The following is a 23,993-nucleotide window of genomic DNA, read 5'->3' as shown; positions in this document are numbered from 1 at the left end:
AAGTCAGTTCACTAGGAAGGACATTTTCACGGATACACACTCAGCCAGCCTGGGCAGGATTTCCCGGGAGCAGGGTGGAACTGGGAGAGTCGTGGACCCCAAGCCGTTGGCAGGAGCCCCGGTCCAGACCAGAGACCACTGGGAACCACAGTTGTGCCTGTAACATCACCCTGAAGAGCTGCCCCTTCACCAGGTCAGCCCCTCCATCCCCCACCAAACAGCCCTGATGCGGAGCTGAGCTCCAAATCACACGACTTTGGAACACAACAGTTATCTTTCAAGAAACTATATCAAGGCTAGGGACTCTTGGGTCAGTTTGCATGAAGAGTCATCGGTTATATCTCAGTCTCAATGCTACTTGGAATTGTTTCACCAAAGCAAAACCCAGTCTTGGTGGCTATGCTAGGTGGAATAGGGGTGTCTAATTGTCTAAGATTTTTTTCAGGGTCTCAAAATGGTATTCCCTGGACATTGTCTGTCCCCCACATTTCCCCTTTGGATTTACTAGTGTCGGCCATCATCATGCTCCTGATTTGCCCTTTGCCCCCGTTTTTCTTTCCCAAGTCCTCAGCATCAGGGTGGGTGTTGGAGAGAACATGCCCCCTAAAGTCTCTGCTCCCTCTTCCCCCACTGGTGCCCATCTTGATGCAGATGGCAAGAACAGTGCCCTATGTAGGCCACCACCCTAAATATATCAGCCTCCGATTTATTTACACAGAACAATGATTTCACAAAAGTTGTAACCATCCTCCACGACTGACAAGCTTAAAAAAATTTCACCCATCAGAACGGTTTCATATTGCATTTAATGCGATTTGCTATTGATGGCCATGTGGTTTTCTTCTTTCCAGACATTTTACTCCTAAGATCTACGGTTTGCTTTGATTGGCGGCACATGCTGATGCTGCGACTGGATCATTCCTGCTGCCATCACAAGGCCTGCAGCCATCACAACTGCAGAACCTTCCTGACTGTTTTCACATAGTGGCTATCCGGGGGCAGCTTCCTCTGACTCCCAGGCTGCAGGAACTTCTTAATTGTAGGAATGCTGCTGATTCTTGTTTTAAATGCCTAAAATGAGAAATGGTAAAATCAGGGCCTCAAGAAAAATCACAAGCTTCAAGAAAAATCAAAACTTTGTCATGAAAGGAGGATGTTTAGACTGGCAGTTTATGGAGCCCAGGGTGCTGAATTTGACTTAATCACTCAGCACATGTTGGCTGGATGTTCCTGGGAAGGGTAATACACTCGCTGGTGTGTTTAGGATGAGTTAAGCTATCTTATTAAAAATCACTGTCCGGGTCTGGCCCGGTGGTGCAGCAGTTAAGTGCGTACGTTCCGCTTCAGTGGCCCAGGGTTTGCCAGTTCGGATCCCAGGCATGGACCAACACACTGCTCATCAAGCCATGATGTGGCAGCATCCCACATACAAAATAGAGGAAGATTGGCACAGATGATAGCTTGGGGCCAATCTTTCTCAAGCAAAAAGAGCAAGATTGGCAACAGATGTTAACTTAGGAAACATAGGTTTCCAAGAAAAGAAAGTTGATTATGTATATTATGGTACAACCCTGCAAGAAATATAAGCCGGGAATTTAAAATGATATTATATATAAAGGGAAAGAGGAAGGGCCCTGTATTGACAGGGAAAGATCTCTAGAACGCATTGTTTGATTAAAAAAAAAGCCCAGGGCAGAACAGAATATATACTATTTTCTGTTTTGTGTAAAAAAAGTGAGGAAATAAATATATATTCACATTTCCTCATATCTGCATAAATAGGAACACTGGAAGGATACACAGGAAACTAATAAATGTGATTATGGACCAGCCCAGGGGCACAGTGGTTAGGTTCACATGTTCCGCTTTGGCGGGCCGGGGTTCGCCAGTTCGGATCCCGGGTTCACTGGTTCGGATCCCGGGTGTGGACATGGCACCACTTGGCAAGCTATGCTGTGGTAGGCGTCCCACATATAAAGTAGAGGAAGATGGGCATGGATGTTAGCTCAGGGCCAGGCTTCCTCAGCAAAAAGAGGAGGATTGAAGCACATGTTAGCTCAGGGCTAATTGTCCTCAAAAATAAATAAATAAATAAATAAATAATAAAAGTGATGATACAGGCAGGAAGGTGGGAGAGCCATGGTGGGAATGAGATTTCTCAATTTATACCCTCTTTCTATAGTTCTGATTTTTCAGAAAGATGTGACGACTGCCCAATGAAAATAAAATCCAATAAAATGATATGGCAGAAGAATATTTGTTGACATGTAAATATATTTATGATCATTGAAAAAGATGTTAAAAGCAGGCCACGAAACAATACTTAGCATCACCTTATTTGGGGGAAAAAAATGTAAAATAATAGGTCAGAGTCTAATGTAACAACATTTGGCTGCTTAGGTCTTTTTCTTTTCTTTTTTTGGTTTATAGAAATGTCTAATTTAGGTTGTATATTGAATTTCTTTTGTAATAAGAAAAAATGCCGTTCTTAAACGACAAAACCTGTGGTCACCTATTAAATACAATGTTTCTAAGGAAGTGGAATAGAGGCCAGGCGAGGAGTGGCAGTGGCAGGATTCAGAGAGAGTGGCTTGAGGATGGGCAATGAAGCAAGAGGCAGGCAGCGCCACCCAAGCAGAAGCTCTGAACAATCGACAGACTTCGCGGGGGCTTTGGCATCAGAGGGATTGGGGGAGTGGGGTGCAGAGTTGTCTAGTGGGAGCTGGGGAGGGAAGCAACAAGGACAGACTTCTCAGCCTTGCTTCTTCAGGAAAAACCACTCAAAGCACTAAAACATGGAAAACACTAAATGTTTATGCTACAAACCAAAATAACCTATTCTTTCTCCCTTCATGAGGTTTTATTTCCTCACGATCCTATAGTGTAAGGAAAAGAAAGTTATACAAATGAATAAAAGTAATGATTCTTAAAACGCTCTTCTGAAGTTTCTTTTGAGATTGACCTGGAGGCATATTTTGCTGAAGTCTTTGTCTCTATTCATTGCTTCCTGGGCTTTGTGTGGCTGTTCACACACTACCTTTAGCAGAGGGAAGTCAGAAAGAACAGAAGCATCGAGTTCTTCCACCATTAAAATAGCTTCTAACAGTTGTACGTCTGCCCAACTGAATTTGTTGCCAACAAGAAAATCCTCGCCATGGTCTTTCAAAATCTACAGAAAGGAAAATAGCAAAGAGTATCGAATAAATATAAAGACTATTTTGCTGGGTAAACACTTACAAAAGCACAAAATCTTTTGTACAGATCAAATTCACTCAAGAATTTTCTTCTTGATAATCTCCAAGAATGCTGACAAGATGAAACCAACACTCTTACACTTTGCTGTAAATTGGCACAATCTTTTGGGAAATTTGTTAGTGATTTTCTTGAGGTAAAGTGGTGGAACAGAGTTCTGTCTTGTAAGCCTGGAGCTGGTTAAGTAAAACTGTCCCCACCAGTAAGGGGAGACACAGAGGTCATGGTTAGCTAGAACCTGGCTATTACACCGCAGGTGGGAATATGTCACCAATGAGATGCCAGAAGCCCAAACCTGTGCCTTTCTACTACCCATTGAAAAGTGAATGTAAAAATTCCTCAAGTGCTGCTTTGAGTAGCAGATGTACAAATACGGACTGACTCCGTAAATAAGGAACAAGATAAATCCAGGACCACATTTCTTCCTGTGATACATACAAGAATAAAAATACATGTTAGTATGTGATGAGGATCAAGCTGCCCCAGGGAGAAGCCCAAGGGGTCCTGCCCTACATACTGATCTATATCAATCTCTGGGAAGCATAGGATGTCCTGATCTGATCCGATCTGATTCTTATCTAAAGTTACAGGACCACCCAATAACCAGACCCCACCTGCACTGATACCATTTTAACGACTTTTTTACATGATCTTTCCTTTGTCTTGTAAAGAAATAACTCACCTACCTACGCCTTGTAAGTTTAGCCTCACCCTCAACCCATTGCAGCTCTTACTGCCCATGGGTTCTGTCCCCATGCTACTCCATGCTATTCTCTGAATAAAAGAGCACTACTGCCAGACCTTGAGAATGCAAGAAATCTTTCTTTCAACTCCTCGGCTTGCCGAGCCCGCATCAGTATGAGTGAAAAAAATGTCAAGAATCAGTGAATTCTAGAGTATCCCAGCCAAGGAGTACTCTAGTAACTGTGAAGACTAAAACAGTCAATGAAATATATCAAATGCATCAAATATATGGTTATTCCTGCTGAAGACAAGCTCACTGCTACAAATTAAACATTATGTCATTTGTACATGAGACAACTCCTCCATGAGACCAAGGAAATAGTCTTACAAAAAGGGAGAATTTTGAGCCATAGAGCCAAAAATAAGAGTGAACTCTTTAAGGAGTTAAAAATGTTTAAAATGTTCAAAGAGATAATGAAAAGAAAGGCATGTGGGGAAAATACGCATATGGATTTGAAAAGACTAGAAGCAAAAACTTTGAAATGAAATATACAAACGATATAAAAATACTCAATGGAGGGGCTGGCCCCGTGGCTCAGCGGTTAAGTTCCCACATTCCACTTCAGCGGCCCGGGGTTTGCCGGTTCGGATCCCGGGTGTGGACATGGCACTGCTTGGCAGGCCATGCTGTGGTAGGCGTCCCACATATAAAGTAGAGGATGATGGGCACGGATGTTAGCTCAGGGCCAATCTTCCTCAGCAAAAGGAGGAGGATTCGCAGCAGATGTTAGCTTAGGGCTAATCTTCCTCAAAAAAAAGAAAAATACTCAATGGAGAAGTTGAAAAAGAATATCAGGCATTTGGCAGATAGATCTGAGGAAACCCACAGAAATAAAGATACTGAAAATATGAAAGAGAAGTTAAGACACACGGAAAACAGAATGAAGCTCCAACATGTATGTACCAGGAGCCCAGGAGGATAGCATAGAGAGAAGAGGGAGGGGCCAGCTGGGTGGTTCAGTGGTTAAGTGCATATGTTCTGCTTCGGCGGCCCCAGGGTTCGCTGGTTCGGATCCCGGGTGCGGACGTGGCACTGCTTGACAAGCCATGCTGTGGTAGGTGTCCCACATATAAATTAGAGGAAGATGGGCATGGATGTTAGCTCATGGCCAGTCTTCCTCAGAAAAAGAGGAGGATTGGCAGATGTTAGCTCAGGGTTAATCTTCCTCAGGGAAAAAAAAAGAGAGAGAGAGAACAGGGAAGAAGCCATCTTCAAGAGTTATTTGGTGGAGGAATTTCTTGAAATCTTTAAAAAGAGGGAGAATCTTCAGACTGAAAAGGAACTCGAAGCAGATTAATAAAAACAAATCCAGAAGTGAACACACAGCATTGAAAGTATATCAGATAAAGTCTAAAAAACATCAATACAGCACCACCACAGGAAAAATAACCACACTAATAGCAGACTCCTAAACAGTGGCAATCAAGGCCACAAGACATTGGTAATAATATCTTCAAAGCATTAAGGAAAATAATTATTAATCTAGAATTCTATAACCATCTAAATAATTATTTAAGAGTAAAGGTAAAATGAAGATATTTTCTGACAGAGACTGAAAGAGCTAAACACTTACAGACCCTTCCTGAAAAAACTCTGAAAAATACTCTTCATGTAGAAGGAAAATATGCCCAGAAGGAAGCCATGAGAGGCAAGGAGCAATGGTGAACAAAGAAATCCCTTAACACGTCTACATAAGTCTTGACTGTCAAAAAAAAAAGGGTGTAGGGCTGGCCCAGTGGCGTAGTGGTTAAGTTCGCGCACTCTGCTTCAGCAGCCCAGGGTTCACAGTTTGGGATCCCACCATGCTGTGGCAGCATCCCACATACAAAATAGAGGAAGACTGGCACAGCTGTTATTTCAGGGACAATCTTCCTCACCAAAAAAACAAAACAAAAAAGACATTGAAGGAGTATAAAATCAAGTTGTATCTAAAATATTACTCAACAAAAACATAAAAAGAAGAAGACGGGAGAAGTTTGGAGGGAAGTTAAAGCCTTGTCTTATTGAGAGGAGGACAGTCACTCATAGTTTAAGAAAAAAATGTTTATCTTCCAAACCATTAGAAGAAAGATTGGGAATAAAGAAAATCTGATCAAGCTAACAGGACGGAGAAAAGGAAGGAAGGGAACGACAAAGAAAAGCTTTGTATTTGCAAACGGAAAACAGAATAAAATGAAAGAAGTAAATGTAAATATATTAGTAATGATAAAACATTTGTCTATATGACTCGAAAATATAGGGTTGATTGAAAAAAGGAATTGGACAATAAACTTACAGTATGGTACTGTGTATGTAAAAATGTTTTAGGATCCACTTATGTAAAAATTTTTTAAACAACTCAGAGCCAAGTCTCTGTTTTAAAAATGGACAGAACTAATCTGCGTCAAATTCCTAAAAGTGGTTGCCTCAGAGAGGGAGAAAGGAAGGGATATAATATTTGGGTACAGTCCAAAGGAGATTTCAGCCATCCGTATAGATTTGTTTTAAGGAGACAAAAAACATTTGTAAGCAAGAAAACAAAAGTATTGACATTTGTTAGTATCAAGTGGTAGGTTCTGCTTTTGAAAATATTTAAAATAATAGAATAACAGGTGGAATTATCTTCAGTATAAGTGGATCATACAAAAATCTGAAAGTAAATAAAAATTTATTTATAGTGAAAAGACTGGAAGGAAATACATGAAAATAACTGACATTTATCTTTTGGTGCTAAGAGTAGTAGCGATTTATTTCTTTCATGTTCTACATTTCTGTATTGTCCCCTTTTTTATATAATGAGTATCTGCTTCTCATAAAGTACTTAATAAGTAAATAGTATCCTAACATTATTTAAAGAATAAAAACAGGAATAAAAAAATTAATAAACTCATTGGTCTCCTTTGAAGATGCCAGATAACTAACACATTTTGAAAAGTGGTGAATAAAAAGTAAAAAAGCATTTATCCTCCTTTCCTATATCAACCATACCCCAGGGTGACCAAATATATTATGTGGGGAAGATTCATTGTGTTGAAAGTATTCCAGCTAATAAGTGGAGAGAGACGAACAGGATTGGGATGTGAACACTTTGCACCCACTAATAAATCTGTGGGTCTAGACATTGATCATCAATCATGTTAACGTCACAAGAAGAGTGACAACCAGACAACGTGTGCTTTCCAATGACCTACGCAGCACTCCCTGTGAAAGTCTGGCCTAAATCATCAAACCTGAACCCGACCAAGCTTCTAATGCTAATTTCCAGTTGACAGGAAACCTAGAGAATAAGTGTGTATGTCACAATTGATAAAATCCCAGACTGTGGGAAACTGGATATGACAAATGCAAGAGGAAAAAGAGAGAACAAAGAGACACCTTACAGATGAAAAGAGGCTGAAGACATGTAACTGACTAATTACAATGAATGAACTTGAATTTGATCCTGATTTGAACAAACAAGTGATTTTAAAAGTCTTGGGAAGTACTGGATCAGGCACACAGATTTCAAAGGCTGTGCTATGATAAAGCACTCTTTAGCTCTATAACTTTAACTCTGTGACTCAAATAATCATATTAATTTTTTTAGATGGAAGGTGTTTCAACAACATTGTACATTGTTCCCAAATAAACACGAACTGCTTGAGCTTGTCTAATACTGTGAGGTCCTAGCAGAACCCTTAATTATAGTTATTAAGTGATCATTGTTTCCCCAGGCTAAGACTGAAGATAAATACCACAGAATTCTTTTGCCCTGCAAACATTTAGCTACGGAACTCTGTGCTAACGGACTTTCTCATCCTGTCACAGGCTGTCCTTTAGTGTCTGGAACCTCACAAGATGTACGGACGAGACTTTTGTCATTAGTATTCACTCCAAGACGACTTCAGAAAAACTGTAACTTTAAGAGAGTTCGTCTTTTGCGTGAGCCATGATTAGTCTACAGTATTAAACCCAAAGAAATATCTGACAGACGCAGTGAATTGGAGGTGGTGAGGCCTTGGGCTGATGGCTTATTTTAAAAATCAGAATAGAAATGCCGTATCCTTTCATTGAACTTGGTTTATTGCAATCCTGTCTTGTTGAAGGTTCCATAATTATGCATGTCTGGAATCCTTATTTAAGTTTTGGTCCAAATGCAGTAAAGCTCTAACATTGCTTCTGTCTTTTCAGACATTCACTCTTTAAATATTCTTATCAGTAACAGAAAATGTAAAAGTCCCAGAACCTTATAGCTTACCTTTTCAAAGGCAGGGAAGTAAGAAGTTTTAGCTTTCTTCACGACTAAAGCAAGATTCTCCTCTTTCTCCCCAGGGGTTTTAAATGCAGCCAGAGCAATCATCATCATGAGGTCCAGGGTGCCATCAGCGTACATGTCGACCCTGACAAGTCAACATGGGACTCTCATTCCGAGAGGAATCTTTGAGTATGGAGTTCCCTAATCTGCCACTTGTATGGTATAAATGGATACTGGGGCAAATAACTTGATTCCCTCTCCCCCAAGCTTCCATGCTTAGGAATGATTTCTGGAACCAGTACCAGCCAGAAGACCACAGTACAGTAGGGTCTCTGGAAATGTTTATTGAAAAAAGGAATATGTGAAAGGATTGAGTACCTCTAAGTTGAGGCCTTGTGTGCTTTCCCTCTCTCTCTTAGAACCCTGCCTAGTTGCCACGAGAACAAGCTCAGGATGAGAGGATGAGAAACACATGGTCCATTTGCCTCCCAACCAATCATCAGCCAATAGCCAAAACCAGAGCCTCGTGGCTGACTACTAGTTGACCAGACGTATGAGTGAGACCAGCCAAGATAAGTCAAGCCTGGCCCAGATATGCTGACCACCCAGATGACTCATAGTCTGGGGAGCAAAAAGAAATGCTTGCTGATTTAAGTCACTGTGTTTCAAGAAGATATGTTATATGGCATTATTTGTGGTCGTAGATCGTTGCTACAATGCTCAATATGTATTTGTTTGCTGAGTCATTCATGTCTACCTTCATGTAGAAAAGTTTACCAGGTTATCTTATGTGAAGACATTTTCTTAGGAGTGAGGGGAGATTATGAGAATGTTGACTGCAAACCCCTAGGAGGGGAGATCTGGAGTATTTATTCAGAGCTCTGCACAAGACGTGCCGGGTGTAGCAAGGTCCTCTCCCCTTTGTTCATTCCTCTTGCCTCCTCCCCAGAGTCCAGGCTGAAAGGCTGCACCTGAACTAGGTCTTAGCTGGTGTAGGACGACAGAGCCTGGAAAAGAATCAAGTAGAGGCGTGAACACTCTGGTACCTGACTCTCTCCTTCAGGTCTTTCCCATACAAGTCATACTTGGCAGCAAGGTAGCTGAGGATGGCTTTAGTCTGCGTCAGCACCATTCCGTCCATTTCAACCAGAGGCACTTGGCCGAAAAGCAAGCGTCCATCTATGGTTCAAGCAAAGAGAGGTTGAGATGCTCTCCTTCCCTGGCTGTGGTGAGCCTGCAGGAGGGTTCACTTCTAATTTCATTGAGTGATTTCTAGTTTCATCCAAAGTGGGGAGTTAAAGGGAGCAAAATGGCGGGGTGAGCTGACCCGGGATTCTCTCCCCTCCAAAATACAACAAAAGATTGGAAGAACTGAATTTCAGAGAATAAACATAATGCCAGCTCGTTAGAGACCTACAATACCAAGAAGGAGGAGATCATAAACCTAGCTTTACACCTTCGGAGGCGCTGGAACGGTAGGAGAGAACATCGCTCCCTCCCCTAGAGTCTGCGATCGCTGGGGCGTGGGTCGGGAAGGAGCGGGGGAGGGGCCGCGCCACCGGGGGATCATCCAGGACTCCTGCCGCTGATTCAGTGGAGACCCGCTGACGGGGGGGAAAGCTTCCGTCCACGGGGACCCTATAAATCAAGGGCCTTGGGAGACCAGAGAACAGAACTGAGCTGAACCCAGACCAGCGCGTGTGAGTAACAGCCCCTCCCCCACAGCAAAGCCAGTGGGCGCAGCCATCTTGCCCGAAGGCGGAGAGCTAACACGCCACTCTCGACCCCATCTAGTGGCGACAGGCTGTAACTGCAACTGAATTCTACCACCATGAGAAAAAACCGCTCCTCTACCATCCAGCAGTTTATAAAAGCCCCAGACCAGAAGGAAAACAATAAAAACACAGAATTAAGTCCTGAGGACTTGGAATTAGGTAAACTAAGTGACAATGAATTCAGAGCAGCTATAATCAAAAAACTCAATGAGGTAGAGAGAAAGAGAAACAAGCCGAGTTCTGGAGTTACTTCACAAAAGAGATTGAAATCATAAAGAAGAATCGAACAGAATTACTTGAGATGAAAAACACAATGGACCAGATAAAACAGAATACGGATTCCCTGAATGCCCAGGTAGACAATATAGAGGAGCAAATCAGCATAATCGAGGACAGACAGGCTGAATGGCGCCAGACAGAGGAAGAAAGAGAACTAAGAATTTAAAAAAATGAGGAAAATCTCCGAGAGATAATGGATTCAATGAGGAGTAAGAACATAAGGATCATAGGAATTCCTGAGAATATGGAAAAGGAAAATGGAGCAGAAAGTGTGCTTAACAAAATTATTGAAGAGAACTTCCCAAATCTAGGGATCAACGGAGAAATGTGTGTAGAGGAGGGTTTTAGATCTCCTAGATTTGTCAATGTAAAAAGACCCAGCACAAGGCACATAATAGTAAAGTTGGCAAATAGGAATGATAAGGAAAGAATACTCAGGGAAGTAAGGAAAAAAAAGAGAATAACCTATAAAGGAGCCTCTATCAGACTGTCAGTGGATTTCTCTACAGAAACCCTACAAGCTAGGAGAGAATGGAGTGATACATTCAAAGCTTTAAAGGATAAAAACCTTCAGCCAAGAATACTCTATCCAGCAAGAATTTCCTTCAGATATGAGGGAGAAATTAAACCTTTTCCAGACAAACAAAAGTTAAGGGAATTTGTAACTAAAAGCCCTCCATTACAAGAAATCCTCGAGAAGGCTCTCATACTTGAAAAAAGAAAAAAGGGAGAAAGGGGACACAAGCCACAGACTAGGGAGACCGATGGATAGAACCAGAACAGGATAGCAAATATTCAACTATAGCATTAGGGTAAAAGTAAGGAAACTACCAAAACAAGGACGATCTTAGCACTCTAACTACGAATTAATAAGATGAGCTGGAATAAAAAATGAAAATAATTATTTAGGAGGGGAACAGCAAAGGGTCTAAATCAGTATTGGTCGAGTAAGTAAGAGACCACCAGAGAATAGACTATATTATACACAAGATTCTAAATACAAAGTGGGGAGTTAAAGACTCCAGCTGTTGAGGAAATGCCTACCATTTGCTTCACGGAAAATCTGAGATTTTCTTGATGGTTTCATGCATTTTTATGGGTTGGTTAATCGTGATCATTTAAGGCTTTCTACATTTACTATGATTATGTCATAGTATAGGCGCTCTGGTTCCCAAAGTTCAGGGTCAATAAGAATCATCTGGGGGAGCCACGTTGTTAAAAATACTCACCCTATCTCCCAGATGTCCTGATTCAGGGGTAGAGTAAATTCTTTAAAAAATCTGAATCTTTAAAAAGTACAAGAGGTATCAGTCTAGGTCTGCACAGCATCAGGACATCACAACAAGAATGCTGGCAAACTTGGGTCTGAATGCCAGGTTTAGCCCTTTCCAGCCATGTGACTTTTAAGCAAATGACTTATCTGAGCTTCAGCTTCCTTTTCCCTAAAATATTAATAATATCTACATAGCAGGATTTTAAAAGGATGAAATGAGAAAACATAAGTAAAACATCACATACCATCAATAACCAATGTTCAGTAAAATCAAATTCTCTTCTTTGTGAGCGACTGCCTATACGAATAATGCATTCAAAGACACCCTACAAATAGTGCTCTTCTCATGGGATCTTGAGGAAATGAGCAGGCTTTTCATTTCATTCACACCTGTGCATTCTGAGAATAAGGATCTTTACCCAGACTAGGAATCAGACCTCACCAGTGCATTGGCAAAGGCCACAGTTAATTTCCCCAACATCCTCTACTGCTCCTACCTGACTCAACGAGAGGCAGTGGAAGATGGTGGGAGAATACCACTGAGGAACCCGTGACAGCTTTCCAGGGAGCCAGGGACCCTGTCTAGCTGGATGACTTTAGGCAAGTCTCTGACTTCCATGAGCCTATTTTCTGATCTGCAACAGTATCTGTCCTGCCCATCTTACTGCGTTTCTTCGAGTAAGAATAAGATCAAGCTTGTGATTGTGCTTTGGAAATACCAGTACTATTACTAATGGAGAGACTGCAAAACCGCCATGGCCTAAAGGTATTTCTACCTTTGTTCAATATTAAACGAGCATCTGAAGCTGAGCTCTGTGCTGCTGCTTCAGAGTGATGCAGACGTCCATTAGAAATGACCCCTGCTTGTAGGAGCGGACGAGCTTCTTCAGATGGATTTTTTTTAAAAATCTCAGGTCAAGAGTACAGGAAAGGATCTTTGAGATGATTTAGTTCAATTCATTCATATTATAGACGACAGTACTGTGGAGGCCAAGGGAGGCAAATGTGACTTCCCAAACTCACACAGTCGGGGGAAAGCCAAGCCAACGGAAGTGGGCCTCCTGACTCCTGGTCCAGTGCTCTCTTGCGGTCCCTCTCTGCCTCCTGTTCACAAACAACAGTAACGCCCAGGAGGGCGTCCCAAGCACGACAGCAGCATCATAGACTCAGGGAGGGGTGGAAGATTTCAGAGGCTGTTAGAGAGCACTTCCTAACGGAATGATCATGAGAGAGTTTACGGAGAGACAGTCATTTATTGATTCAATACATATGTATTTAACCCCTACCATGGACAAGTGACTGTCCTTGTTTGGGACGGAGTCGGGCAGAAACAAAGAGGAAGGAGAGCTTCATGGGGATTTCAGATAATAAAGTTCCTGGACAAGAATTGAGGAAGGAGTAAGTGGGCCTTCCCCATTCAATGAGATCTACTGGTACATTGCAATCTAAGAAGATAAAGATTATTTTTACTTTATGGTCAGGAGACAGGATGTAGACAAGCTAAAAGCCTTGCCCAAAGTCATACAGTTTATAAACGGCAGATCTGCTGACTAGTATTTGAATGTCTTTCTTAAAAAATAATTTGTGTTAATTTCATGACTGTTTATCAGCAAAAATGAGGACACCCAGGTTTCCTTAGATAAGGAAAATAACATTATGGTCGTTAGGAGTTTAAGAAGTACCATGAAAGTACTAGTCTTTTCTCTAAGTGTGAGAATTTTTTCTGAGGAATTGTAAAGACTAAGAACTACTGCCTCGATCCAAATTTAATAAAATTTCTACAGTCTTGATTCTACAATTGTGACCTGATAAAATGCTTGCTGTTAATCTATTAAAACCACCAAGAACAAGTGGATATGAATCATGAGAACCGGAGAATATCTTAGGTAAAATTCCCTTCCTTCTGTTCCCTCCCCTCCAACCCACTAGATCATTATTTAAGAATTTTTAAAGATTTCTTCGGTGGGATGGGGAGTATTGAACCAATTGGCACTGGGTCAACCCATGCCATCCTATCTAGTTGAGGCCAGCGTCATACCTACTTGATAAGCTTTTACGAAGGCTAAGGAGACATCGCAGATGACAAATTTAGCTCTGTGCCAGGGACACAGCAAAAAGTCAATGTCAGCAGTCACACTATTCACCTTTGTAATAGTTGTCACTCTAGAGCTCTGTGTTCTATAATGAAATGAATACTTCCTAGAAACAAATTTCATTTTTTCCCCATAAGATAACATTGAATAAATCTAGGCTCACCCTTCTGCAACTTCTCGTATTGTTCTCTTGTTTCAATAAATTCTTCTTCAAACTAGATAAAGGATAAAGACATTGTTATCACTTACAGGTCCTCAAAAAGAGACAGAGAAAGAGAGAAATGCCCACGATATAAAATGCCCAATGGCTTCCTGCATGAAAATTTAAAAGGATTCACAAAACTATCAACTACCACATAGCTGAAAATGCTGACAGAGTATGTGTTTAGATTAGCTTAGACTAGCATGAGATTGGCACCCCTTTTTGGTTTTTGTCAACTTAAAGGATATCCCCAAGCCCCCATCCACATTTCTCCTTTTCTTCACCTCAACTCTTCCCTCTCTCCAAACTCTTGTCCTTTTCTCCAACTTCCCCAGTGACTCCTCCTCTTCCCTTTCCTCTCTTTTCTTTCTTCTCTCTGTTCTGTGTTATTCTCCCTCCATATCAAGACAAATTAAATTTCTCTTTAATGCTCACATATTCAGTGAAAGGGATCCAAGGATCATGACCGAGGCGGGGTTCTCATAATTTATTGATGGAGCTTCTAAAACTTTTGTGTGAAAGAGTTACTTTTTCCTCCCCTAAACCTTGAGATGGGGGTAGGATCAGGTGAACAAAAGAAAGAAGGTAATGAATCCTTGCCCTGGAGGAGATGACATTCAAACAGGAAAAAGGAGCCTACACCTGCATGAAACAAAACAACTCGAAAGCACTTGTGAAAATCTATGGAAAAGTCAGTGGAGAGGGAATTCAGAGTTAAAGAAAGAGCTCCATGGGGCAGCCCTTTCAGAGGAGGGTTCGAGGGGAGACCAGACTGCAGCCGGGCCTACGTCTCCAGTTGGCAACCACGAGTAGGACAAGACTGAGGAGCCAAGGCAGAGGTGAAAAGCCGCCAGGAAATCAGCTGGTCCCATTGAAGAGGAAGATCCAGATGTGGGTCTCCTCTCTCTCCTTTGTCTTACGATCCACCATGATCTTGCCAGCCCCTATAAAGCTTCCATAACGCCTCTCTAGGCTCTACCTTCCAACCCCTCCTTAAACAGAGGACTATGATCCCTCCTTCAACTCTTACCAAAGAAGACTGTTGGAAAGGGAAAGAGTGGGTACAGCCTGAAAGCATCCTCCTGAACTTTGAAGGGGGAAGAGGACCACTTCAATCTCTCCCAAATTACCCTCCTTACTTTTCCCAGTCAGGAACTGACCTCCACTCCAGCTGCGGCCAGCAGCCAGCGGATTGACTCCATCCTGCCCCTGCCACGAAAGTAACACAGCTTGGGCTTGGCCGCCATGACTCCTGGCTCAAGGTCTTCTGAAGGGCAAAACAGGAAGAATATGTTTAAAGAACAAATTAACACACACTGTATGGTGTGTCTCCACTTATAACAACTCTAAGACAGGCAAAACAAAACTATTATTTGGGAAGGCATACACAGGAGGCAAAACTATGAAGAAAAGCAAGAAAATAATTATCCCAGAAGCAGGATGCTGGTTATGTCTGGTGAGGAGAATGGAGGTTGCGATTGGGGAGGGGCATGGGGGGTTCTGGAATGCTAATAATGTTCCATTTCTTAATCAGAATTAGTAATTAGTCTTTATAATTAATATTTAAGCTGTACATAAATGGTTTACACTCTCCTGTACAATTTAAGAAAAAAGAAAGAACAACCTACATCTATCAAAGTGTTCTGTAGATTTGAGAGATTGCCTCTGATGTTTTGAGAAAGGAACCAGGAGTTACTATGATGGTTTCACGGATGTCCCTGCAAAAGAAAATCTTTTTTAACAGTGGCAAGGAGCTGGGCCTGCTTGGATGGAAATGTTCGGTGGGAATTGGGAACTCTTTCATTTCTGTCACAAAACCTGAGTGCTGGGACAAGCACAGACGCAGACCTAGACAGGACCACCTGGCCGCCAAGAAGCTGCGTAACCTTAGGCCCATTCACTAAACCTGTGTCCGCCTTCACGCCCTCATCTGTAACTGGAGAGCATTACCCCCGGGGACCCATAGTGTTTCAAAGCGAGTACAGCCACAATGAAGCGAACCAACAGTACTTTCTACCTCCTTGTCACAAGACCCACAGAAAGCCCACAAACCTCCAGAAATCTGTTTCTAAGCAGTGGTCCCTTCAAATGCAGGCTGCATGGTCTTTCTTCTGTCTGGTTATTCTCTTAGTGATTTGAAACCCAAAGAGATTAAAACTCTCAGCTCTAGACAGCCTTCAGGAGATCCGTACCTCACACGGCTACTGTCATAACTCGGAGGCTCCAAAAGACACTGTATTTATCCTAAAGACCCAATCAAGAGTGAGGAACGAACACCGTGCCTGGCGCCCTGATAGTGAAATCTCTCAGACAAAAGGAGCGGCAGCAAGATGCCACCCTAAAACGATCAAGAATGGGGCAAGCTTCTTGCTGGCACCACAGACTCAACACTCAAAGGGCAGCAGCGATACGGGCCCTCGGAGGTGTGGGACTAAACCGGACAAGTGGTCAGAGTCTGCGGACCAGAGAGGAATGTAGCATTTTCCTTGGAGGTGGGGAGCAGAGTCTCTGGGTGAGGGGGGAAACTGTGCTCCTTGGGGTGTAACCTCCTGAATGCGGGTTCATAGCTGAGGGAATGAACACTGAGAAAGCTGAGGGTGCAGGTATGGTTCTGGCCCCTCTCACTTACAGCCTCCTCTGTGCCAGGCACGGGATCCACATTATGTCCTCAAACGGAAATAAGGGGTGTGACTATCCTCATCTTTCAAAGGCAGGGGGCTCTGGGCTTTAGAGTTATGAGTCCTCTCTCGTACAACCTCATTCCATCGCTCTCCACCCCAGTCTCTTCATCCTTAAAATGAGGGGATGGTTGTGCTGCCCACCTCTGAGGGTTATTGTGAAGGCCCAGGATGGAATAAAGTAATAGAGAAGACACATACCACAATATCTGCCCCATATCAAGTGGGTCACGCTTCTTTAAAGGATGAGCGGATTTACTGTTTTCTTAGAGTGTTTATGCTAACATTGGCTTGTCTATTCATTTTATGTGATTTGTAAGTGATTGTTGCAAATGCAATTGAAATCTGTAAAAGGGAGCTAAAACTCTGGTAATTTGACTTGGACTCAATATTGTAATACAAAACATGTAAAAAGTAAAATCTGGTGTGACTTTTGCCTTTGTTTTGTGATTATGAGCATAAGTGGAGCATTTTTGTAGCTCGCTGCTGTGTGGAAGCGTATTTTGGAATTTTATGTAACACCTTTGCACCCACCAGTTTCCTCCACTTCACTTCTGCCCGAACCTTGCACATTCTCAAGGCACATAGGAGACTGAAGGCAGTAACTTTGGGATCTGGAGCTGGATTACAAGGGACAGGATCACTCCCCACCCGGCCACCACCTCCAAGGCTTCCTTGGTGCCAAGAGAGCCCTAGAAGAGCAGAGTGAGGATGAAGGAAACCCCGCCTCAGGTCAACAGGACTGTGGTCTGCAATGCCCCCTTTCCAGTCTGAAAGAAGGAAACTGTGTTCTCTTGTTGGTAATAACCAGCCTATAGAAGGATAACTAATCACTCCTTCTTGTAAAAATCTGTACAAATGTTTGTGTGCCCCATAAATCACTGGCTTTGGCCAAGCAGCCCCCATTCTCCATCTCTCGGCCTCAGCTGCGTGGCCTTCTAAATTGGGCTCTCAGATGAATGCTGGAGGACCCAACTGGAGCTTGTTAAAAGATCCTCAGCAGGACGTAGTCCCTACCCCAACCCCTTCCAGGAGGAGCTGTAGCTGAGCGCTCAGAGGGAGCCCAATACCTCTTACAGTCTCACACTCCAAAACCAACTGCTCCCCCTGGATCCTACACTGCAAAACTCTGACGAGGTGGCAAACTCCTGAAGGCAGGGGCACTTCTTAGTTCTTCCATCTGCTGTGGAAACAATCCAATGTTACCCCAGACACATGGTGGCTGTTACCTCCACGTGTCACTGAGATACCAGTTCCCAGACTTGTTAAGATTTTTGTGTTCAATCTTCCATTCTTTCTATCAACATCATTTATGGAGCTCCTACTATGGATAGCATACTAGGTTCTGCACTCCAGGCATTCATAGATAAATAACATGTAGCTCCTGCCATCAAAACCCTTACAAACCTTATACCTGGTGATGGAAACATCCAGACTATCAAGAGGTAAGTCAGAAGGAAATGTGTTTAATGAAAATACAATGTGGTATTACAGAAATTGAACAGAGCCTTAAGGAATGGGTATATAGTCACACACCACATAATGATGTTTCAGTCAACCATGGACCACATACAGAATGGTGGTCCCATAAGATTAGCACCAGCTAGGTGTGCAGTAGACTACACCATCTAGGTCTGTGGAAGTACACTCTATAATGTTCACATAATGACAACATCACCTAACGATGCATTTCTGAGAACATATCCCCATCATTAAATAACACGACTGTATGAAAGTATGTTTGTTTGTCTGAGCCCCACCCCTCCCTGTCCCATGGCATTATAGGTTAAGGGTCTAAACCAAGTCCTTTAATCCTTTTTCCTTGACTTCCAATGAATTTAAACAAAGATTTGGATAAACCACAGCTTGGTAATACGGAAGACCAAGTCTAATTACGCTTCAAATAGTAAACCCAATTAATCTCATTGTTAAAAAAAAGTAGATTGTCAAAGCTTAAAAGAACAGGTGCAATGGAAAAATTCATTCCGTCCATGGAAAATGAAGCAGCAGGGAACAGAGGAGCTGTGCTTTCTGATTTCACCCCAAATGCAAACGCTGTGAACCCAGCTCCTGGAAGACCCAGGACCCAAGTGGGCGAGCTGAGTACAAGCTCATGCCCATCGCTGCAGCTCTCCTTTCTGTGCCGCTGATCTTGGCCAACAGGTGTGTCCCAAATTAAAAAAACCTGGTTCACCAGGAAGGCTGCCCGCCTGGGTCTGATGACACTGGGAATGGAGTCCCACCTCTCACTTCTCCTGGGTGCAGCTTCACCTGAGGCGAGCAGTGGGCTGCACTCCCCCACCCAGAGCCCAGGGACGCATGGCCAAGGGGGGTGAGCAGAAAGCAGTGATGATGACTTTTGGATAGTCAGAGCGTGGTCCTTGGGTAACAGGTATGCGCAAAATCTTTTAGAAAATGTGGAAGAGCATGTATCTGAGTTAGACCCTGGATACCAGGAAAAACAAAGACCGAGGTTCAAACTTCAGCTTTACCCCTCACTGGAGCAAGCTTTTTCACCTCTCTGCGCCTCAGTTTCCTCACTGGTACACCAAGGCTGATAGTTCCTAATTCATTTTGGTTAGTTATGAGGTGGAAATAAGACAAAGTGTGCAAATTGCTAAACACAGTAAGGACTCAAAAAATGCCCCCCACACACGCACACACACAGATGCACACACACATCTTTATCTCAAGATCGCAACAACATTCATACGTGAGAAAAGAAGTCAAATTTGCTTCTGAAAGGAGTGGAAGGTATTCTCCGGAAGTGTGACTTGGGCCCAGCAACATTCTCCCCTGGGAGCTGGTGAGACACGCGGCTTCAGTCCCTGGGCCACATCTACTGAATCAGAGTCTGCATTTCAGACAAGATCCCCAGGTGACTCACTTGCACAGGAAAATAAAGTTTGAGAAGCTGGGTCTAGAGTGAAAACAACTCAGCTGCACCTGGGGACTGCGTGCGTGGCCCTGGGTTTTTTTCTTCCCTGGGGAATGCTGAGCAGGCACAAATTGCAGCACAGGTTTAACAAGCAGGAAAAGCAAATGGTGAAGTGCTGGAGTGTGTGTGGCTAAGAACAGAGAAAGGGAAGGGGAGAGGGATTTGGGGGGAATTATAAGTAAATTCCCCAGGTAAGATCATTTTTATTGACCCCTTATTAAGAGAGGAATTCCTATGATGTGAGGCCTTCGATTTCCAAGTTTCACAAAGTGCCAGACGTGTGGGTTCCAGCGCGTGGGGAGACCCAGACTCGGCCTCAGTTTCCCAAACTGTAAAACGAGGAGTTGGTTCAGACTCCGATAATCTCCTTCGTTTCTTCCAGTTTTAACAATCTTTCTGATCTTGTTTCTCTTCCCTTGTCTTCATTCTTTGCCCTCTGCTCCTAGCTGCTGAGCACCCATGTTAAGAAAGCAGCCAATTATTGGGGGGAGTGGGGGTGAAATTCTACTGACAACGTTAACTGTCATTCTGGATAATTTAAGCAAAACAACACACATTTTTCTCGATTTCAGTTAGAGCAGGCTTCTACTGAATTTTCTAGATAATGGAAATTTCAAGGGGTTCATTTATGAGGTTGCCAGTTTTAGCAGATGTTTGGGGCCAGAATACAAGATGTCAATTTTAGATCTATTATCAATAGGAATATCCTTAACGTTCTCTTTGGTTTCTCTAATGGATCAGAATGGCCTATCAGAATGGATCACAACCAACAGACCAAAATTTGTCACTGAGACAAAAAACCCTCCCACAGAACCCTCTTTTCCTCATAAAATTTAATTCTGCTAGTTTGGAGAGATGAGAGCATTTGAGGTCTGAGTACATAATGCTTCAGAGAAGAACGTGTTGAAGCTGGAAGACAGCAATGTTAACAGTATGACAAAGACTTTCAGCGAGGCTCTGAAGTATAGCTTACATATAGCTTTAAAGTTACATCCCATTTTTAATTGATTACATATGATTTCTCTTCTATTTTTCTAACATATGACATATTACCAAAATATTTAATTAGCTGGATTTGACAGGTTATCGGGGAAAATCTCCTACATGGAACTAGCCCCTCCAAAAAAGAGCTCAGGTATTTATCGGACATTCTTACACACAAACAGCAGAACAACATTCCTTGGTGGGGAGCGACTAGGAGTTACTGATGTAACAAGATGATTAAGGTGGTTGCTCGATTCCAAGCTCATATGGGAAGCGTCTTCTCCGGAGAGCCCTATATTTCAGTTTCAGAAACTAAATTTCCTTCCCATTAGAGTCTAATGGATTGATTCATGTTCCCAAAACCCAGAAGAGGGTGATTTATATGCCCAAGGCCTACAAACTTACTTAAGTCAAAAATATACCTGAGCCGATGTAAACTATTATGAACTCAAAGTAAAAAGAATTTTTTGTAAATATATATATACCTGAATCAAGAAAGAGACTTTCATCTACCCAGGTCATTGAGGCTGCTTGGTGAGTTACCACAAAGTGAGTCACCACACGGCCCGTTGCTGTTTAAAGAATGGGACAAGTCCTAGAAAAACCTGTCAGGGCTTGACTGAGAGACTCCTGCTTTTCAACTGGGCACAGGCCCCTGGAGATGCAGGACCCCAGAGGAAGCCCCCAGTGTCAGATCATTTGGATTAAATCTTCCAAACACACATGGAAAAGATACTACATGCAGGAGATTTAATTGACCCTCGGGTATCATGGCACAGAGTGAGCGGTTCACAGTTCTTTTCAACTGTGTACAAAAATAGGAGATTTGCTTGAGGAGGAAAAAATGTAATGGCTCAAAAATTATAAAGGTTTAAATTCTACTAAGCATGTTCTGTCAACCAATCAACTAAAACACCATTTGACTCTTACACACGAATTTCTGAAATTACATTTAGTGTGTGATATGGGTGTGGGGGCATTTCAATGTCTGATGTTATGCATATCATGCATAGGCAATGAAAACCTCCAAAAGGCCTCGTCTAGATTTGCTATCTTGTTTTCATTTACGGACCTACTTGGCAGAAAAAAGACCCGGTCCTTTTATTTGATATGGGCAAGTTTAGAAATAATAGTCATTAAATTAATCCCAAAGTTAAAACAATTGCCGACTATAAACTGTAAATTTGGCCACAAAAATCCCACCAAGCCCAAAAAGAGAACACAAGAACTTCTCCACTCACCTTCTCTCTGCCTTGCTCTCGTCTGGAATGCTGTGGGCACATTAAACGAGGATTTACAGACTTTTTCTTTCCAGTTGAAAGCTTTGTGCAATCAAGGGATTAGCCAACAAGAATTCCAGTCTGTACACACCTCTGGAGCTTCGCTTTACATCCATTGTTTGTGTATTAGACAGCACATCAAGTTACAGAAGTAAGACGAAAGCAAAATTTCCAGGCTCACTGAACAAATATTTACTGAGTACCACTCTGTGCGAGGCATTGTTTTAGGCCCTGGCTCTCCAAGGGTAGACACAACAGACCCATTCCTGCACCTGTAGTGCTTACATTCTAGGGTGGAAGACAGGCAGGATAAACATATAAACAAATAAATGCAGTGTGTCCAAAGTAATAACAGCAACAATGTACCAGATGGGCATGGCTTATGGATAAGTGAACTCTATGACAGCAGTGTTATAAGGGATGGGAGGGAGCAACTGGGAATACTCTGTTATAAGTATCTGCACCACCCATGAAGCGGTTATAGCATTATTTGAAAGCTGTCTCAACTTACTTGTAAATATATAGTGCAAATTCCAGGGCAATCACTAAAATGTTCTTTTTTTAAAAAAAGAGCTATAATTGACATGCTAAGAGAGGAGAGAAAATGGAATCATGTGAAATGCTCAATTAAAACCAGAGAGGGCAGAAAAAGAGTGGAAGACAAAAAAAAAAAGAAATAACAATGGCAACAAATAGAAAACAGTTACAAACATGGTAGATATTAATCCAATTGCATCAATAATGATTGTCAATGAGAATGGTCTCCAACACACGAACTAAAAGACAGAGACTATCGTGAGTGGATTAAAATAGTGAAGACCCAAGCATACGTTTTCTACAAAAAAGCCACTTTAAATATAAAGACTCCCATTGATTAAACAACTAAGATTGCCAGAAGGTGCCAAATGCTATGAAAATAACAATTGCATGATGAAGAAGAGGTGTGGGGAGGGGGCTGCTAAGACCTCACGGTCAGAGGAGGATTCCCTTAGGTGGGGATGTATGACTGACAGAATAAGAAGGAGCCCACCATGCAATCTGCCGGGACAGACAATTTGGGTTAAAGGAATAAAAGGTATATTCACCAAGAAGGAACAGCAGCAAATACAAAAGCCCACTCTGGTTGTGGCTTGTTGCAGACCCGGCCCCCTGGAACCCACTTTCTGCTCTGTTCCATACCCCAGGAGGCTGGCCCCAACAGATGGCCCCAACCAGGCAGAAGGCAGAAGAGTCAGGTGTTCCTTTGGGCACCCAGTCTGCCAAAGCCTCTCTGAGTGGCGTCTTCTGGGTCCCAGGTTCCTTAAGAGCTGCACCTCTTCCTTCTGCCCCAGACACCAGAGCCCCACACCATCCAGCTTCCCCTTTTGTTCCAGACACCAGAGCCTCTGCAACTGCCCCATTTACACACAGCTGTGCACTTTAACAGCACTAGTGCACCTGCCGTGGCTTCTAGTCAGTGAGCCTCCTGACTCCCCTCTGCTCGTGCTTCCTGTCTCGTTTGTTGGGTTCAGCCCCAAACACTCTAGCACACTGACGTTTTCGAGGATAAATGATCCAGTGCCTGACCTCCCACTCTATGACCCAGAGTCTGGTGGCTCATGAAAGTGGTGGGGTCGGGTGTGGGATGTGTGAGACTACAGGGTGGCAGTCTGGACCAAAAAGGGATTGTGACAAAAGTGGGGTCATGCCATCTGAGGCAGGATGGGGAAGGAGTGGAACTTGTTTCCAATATGGGAAGTGAACTGCACAATTTAAGGTCATACAATCGTGAGCAGGAGCCATGGGAACCTGTCTTCATCAGAGAAAACTTGTCCTCTTGGATTTATTTTCTCTAATCCTGTAACTCAGTGCAGAAGCCAACCTTCCTCCCTGGTTGTTTTCTCTTGAGGGCCCCCTTGTGTCTAAGAAAAATAAAACCCAAACAGAAATGTTTGCAAAATAGCTTCAAGCCTACACAGCAGGCCCCCAATTAATATCATCAGGCAATGGCCGGGGATAGTAAAATCACACCAAAATGGTGACACAAAATAGCTCAAATCTGCTGCCATCTACAAAACTCAATAATACAGATGCCCAGGTATCATCAAATCGGTGTCTGGTTCCCATGTGCAAGTTAGTTTCCAAATGAGTGTAAGATGTTTCTCTCCCTGGAACAGTTTAGAAGGAGCGGAGCAGAAGACTGCCCTCACTTCTGACACCATCTGCAGGTTCGCTGGGTGCCCAAAAAAACACACTCAGGTCTGACAGTCTGCTAGAAGGACTCACAGAACTCACTAAGAGC

General features: G+C 42.8%; 1 protein-coding gene across 2 annotated transcripts; it reads right to left on the bottom strand.

The window, feature by feature from the left end:
- Positions 1-787: 787 nt before the first annotated feature.
- LOC124226627 (glutathione S-transferase A4-like) lies at positions 788-22,244 on the bottom strand. Of its 2 annotated transcripts, XM_046640111.1 has the most exons (8): positions 21,804-22,244; positions 21,674-21,703; positions 14,993-15,099; positions 13,794-13,845; positions 9,257-9,389; positions 8,214-8,355; positions 3,038-3,169; positions 788-1,071 (listed from the first exon to the last, which is right to left on the bottom strand). In XM_046640111.1, exons 1-8 carry the CDS (start codon positions 21,826-21,828, stop codon positions 949-951), a joined length of 744 nt encoding a protein of 247 aa, XP_046496067.1. In that variant the 5' UTR covers positions 21,829-22,244; the 3' UTR covers positions 788-948. The 2 variants fall into 2 exon arrangements, with proteins under 2 accessions (XP_046496067.1, XP_046496068.1); XM_046640112.1 differs by lacking the exons at positions 21,674-21,703; positions 21,804-22,244 and adding an exon at positions 15,461-15,846.
- Positions 22,245-23,993: the final 1,749 nt, after the last annotated feature.

Source organism: Equus quagga, chromosome 15 (genome assembly GCF_021613505.1).
Source record: "Equus quagga isolate Etosha38 chromosome 15, UCLA_HA_Equagga_1.0, whole genome shotgun sequence".
Classification (NCBI taxonomy): Eukaryota; Metazoa; Chordata; class Mammalia; order Perissodactyla; family Equidae; genus Equus; species Equus quagga.
Note: the sequence above shows the minus strand (reverse complement) of the source record. Positions and strands in the feature narration are given on the sequence as shown.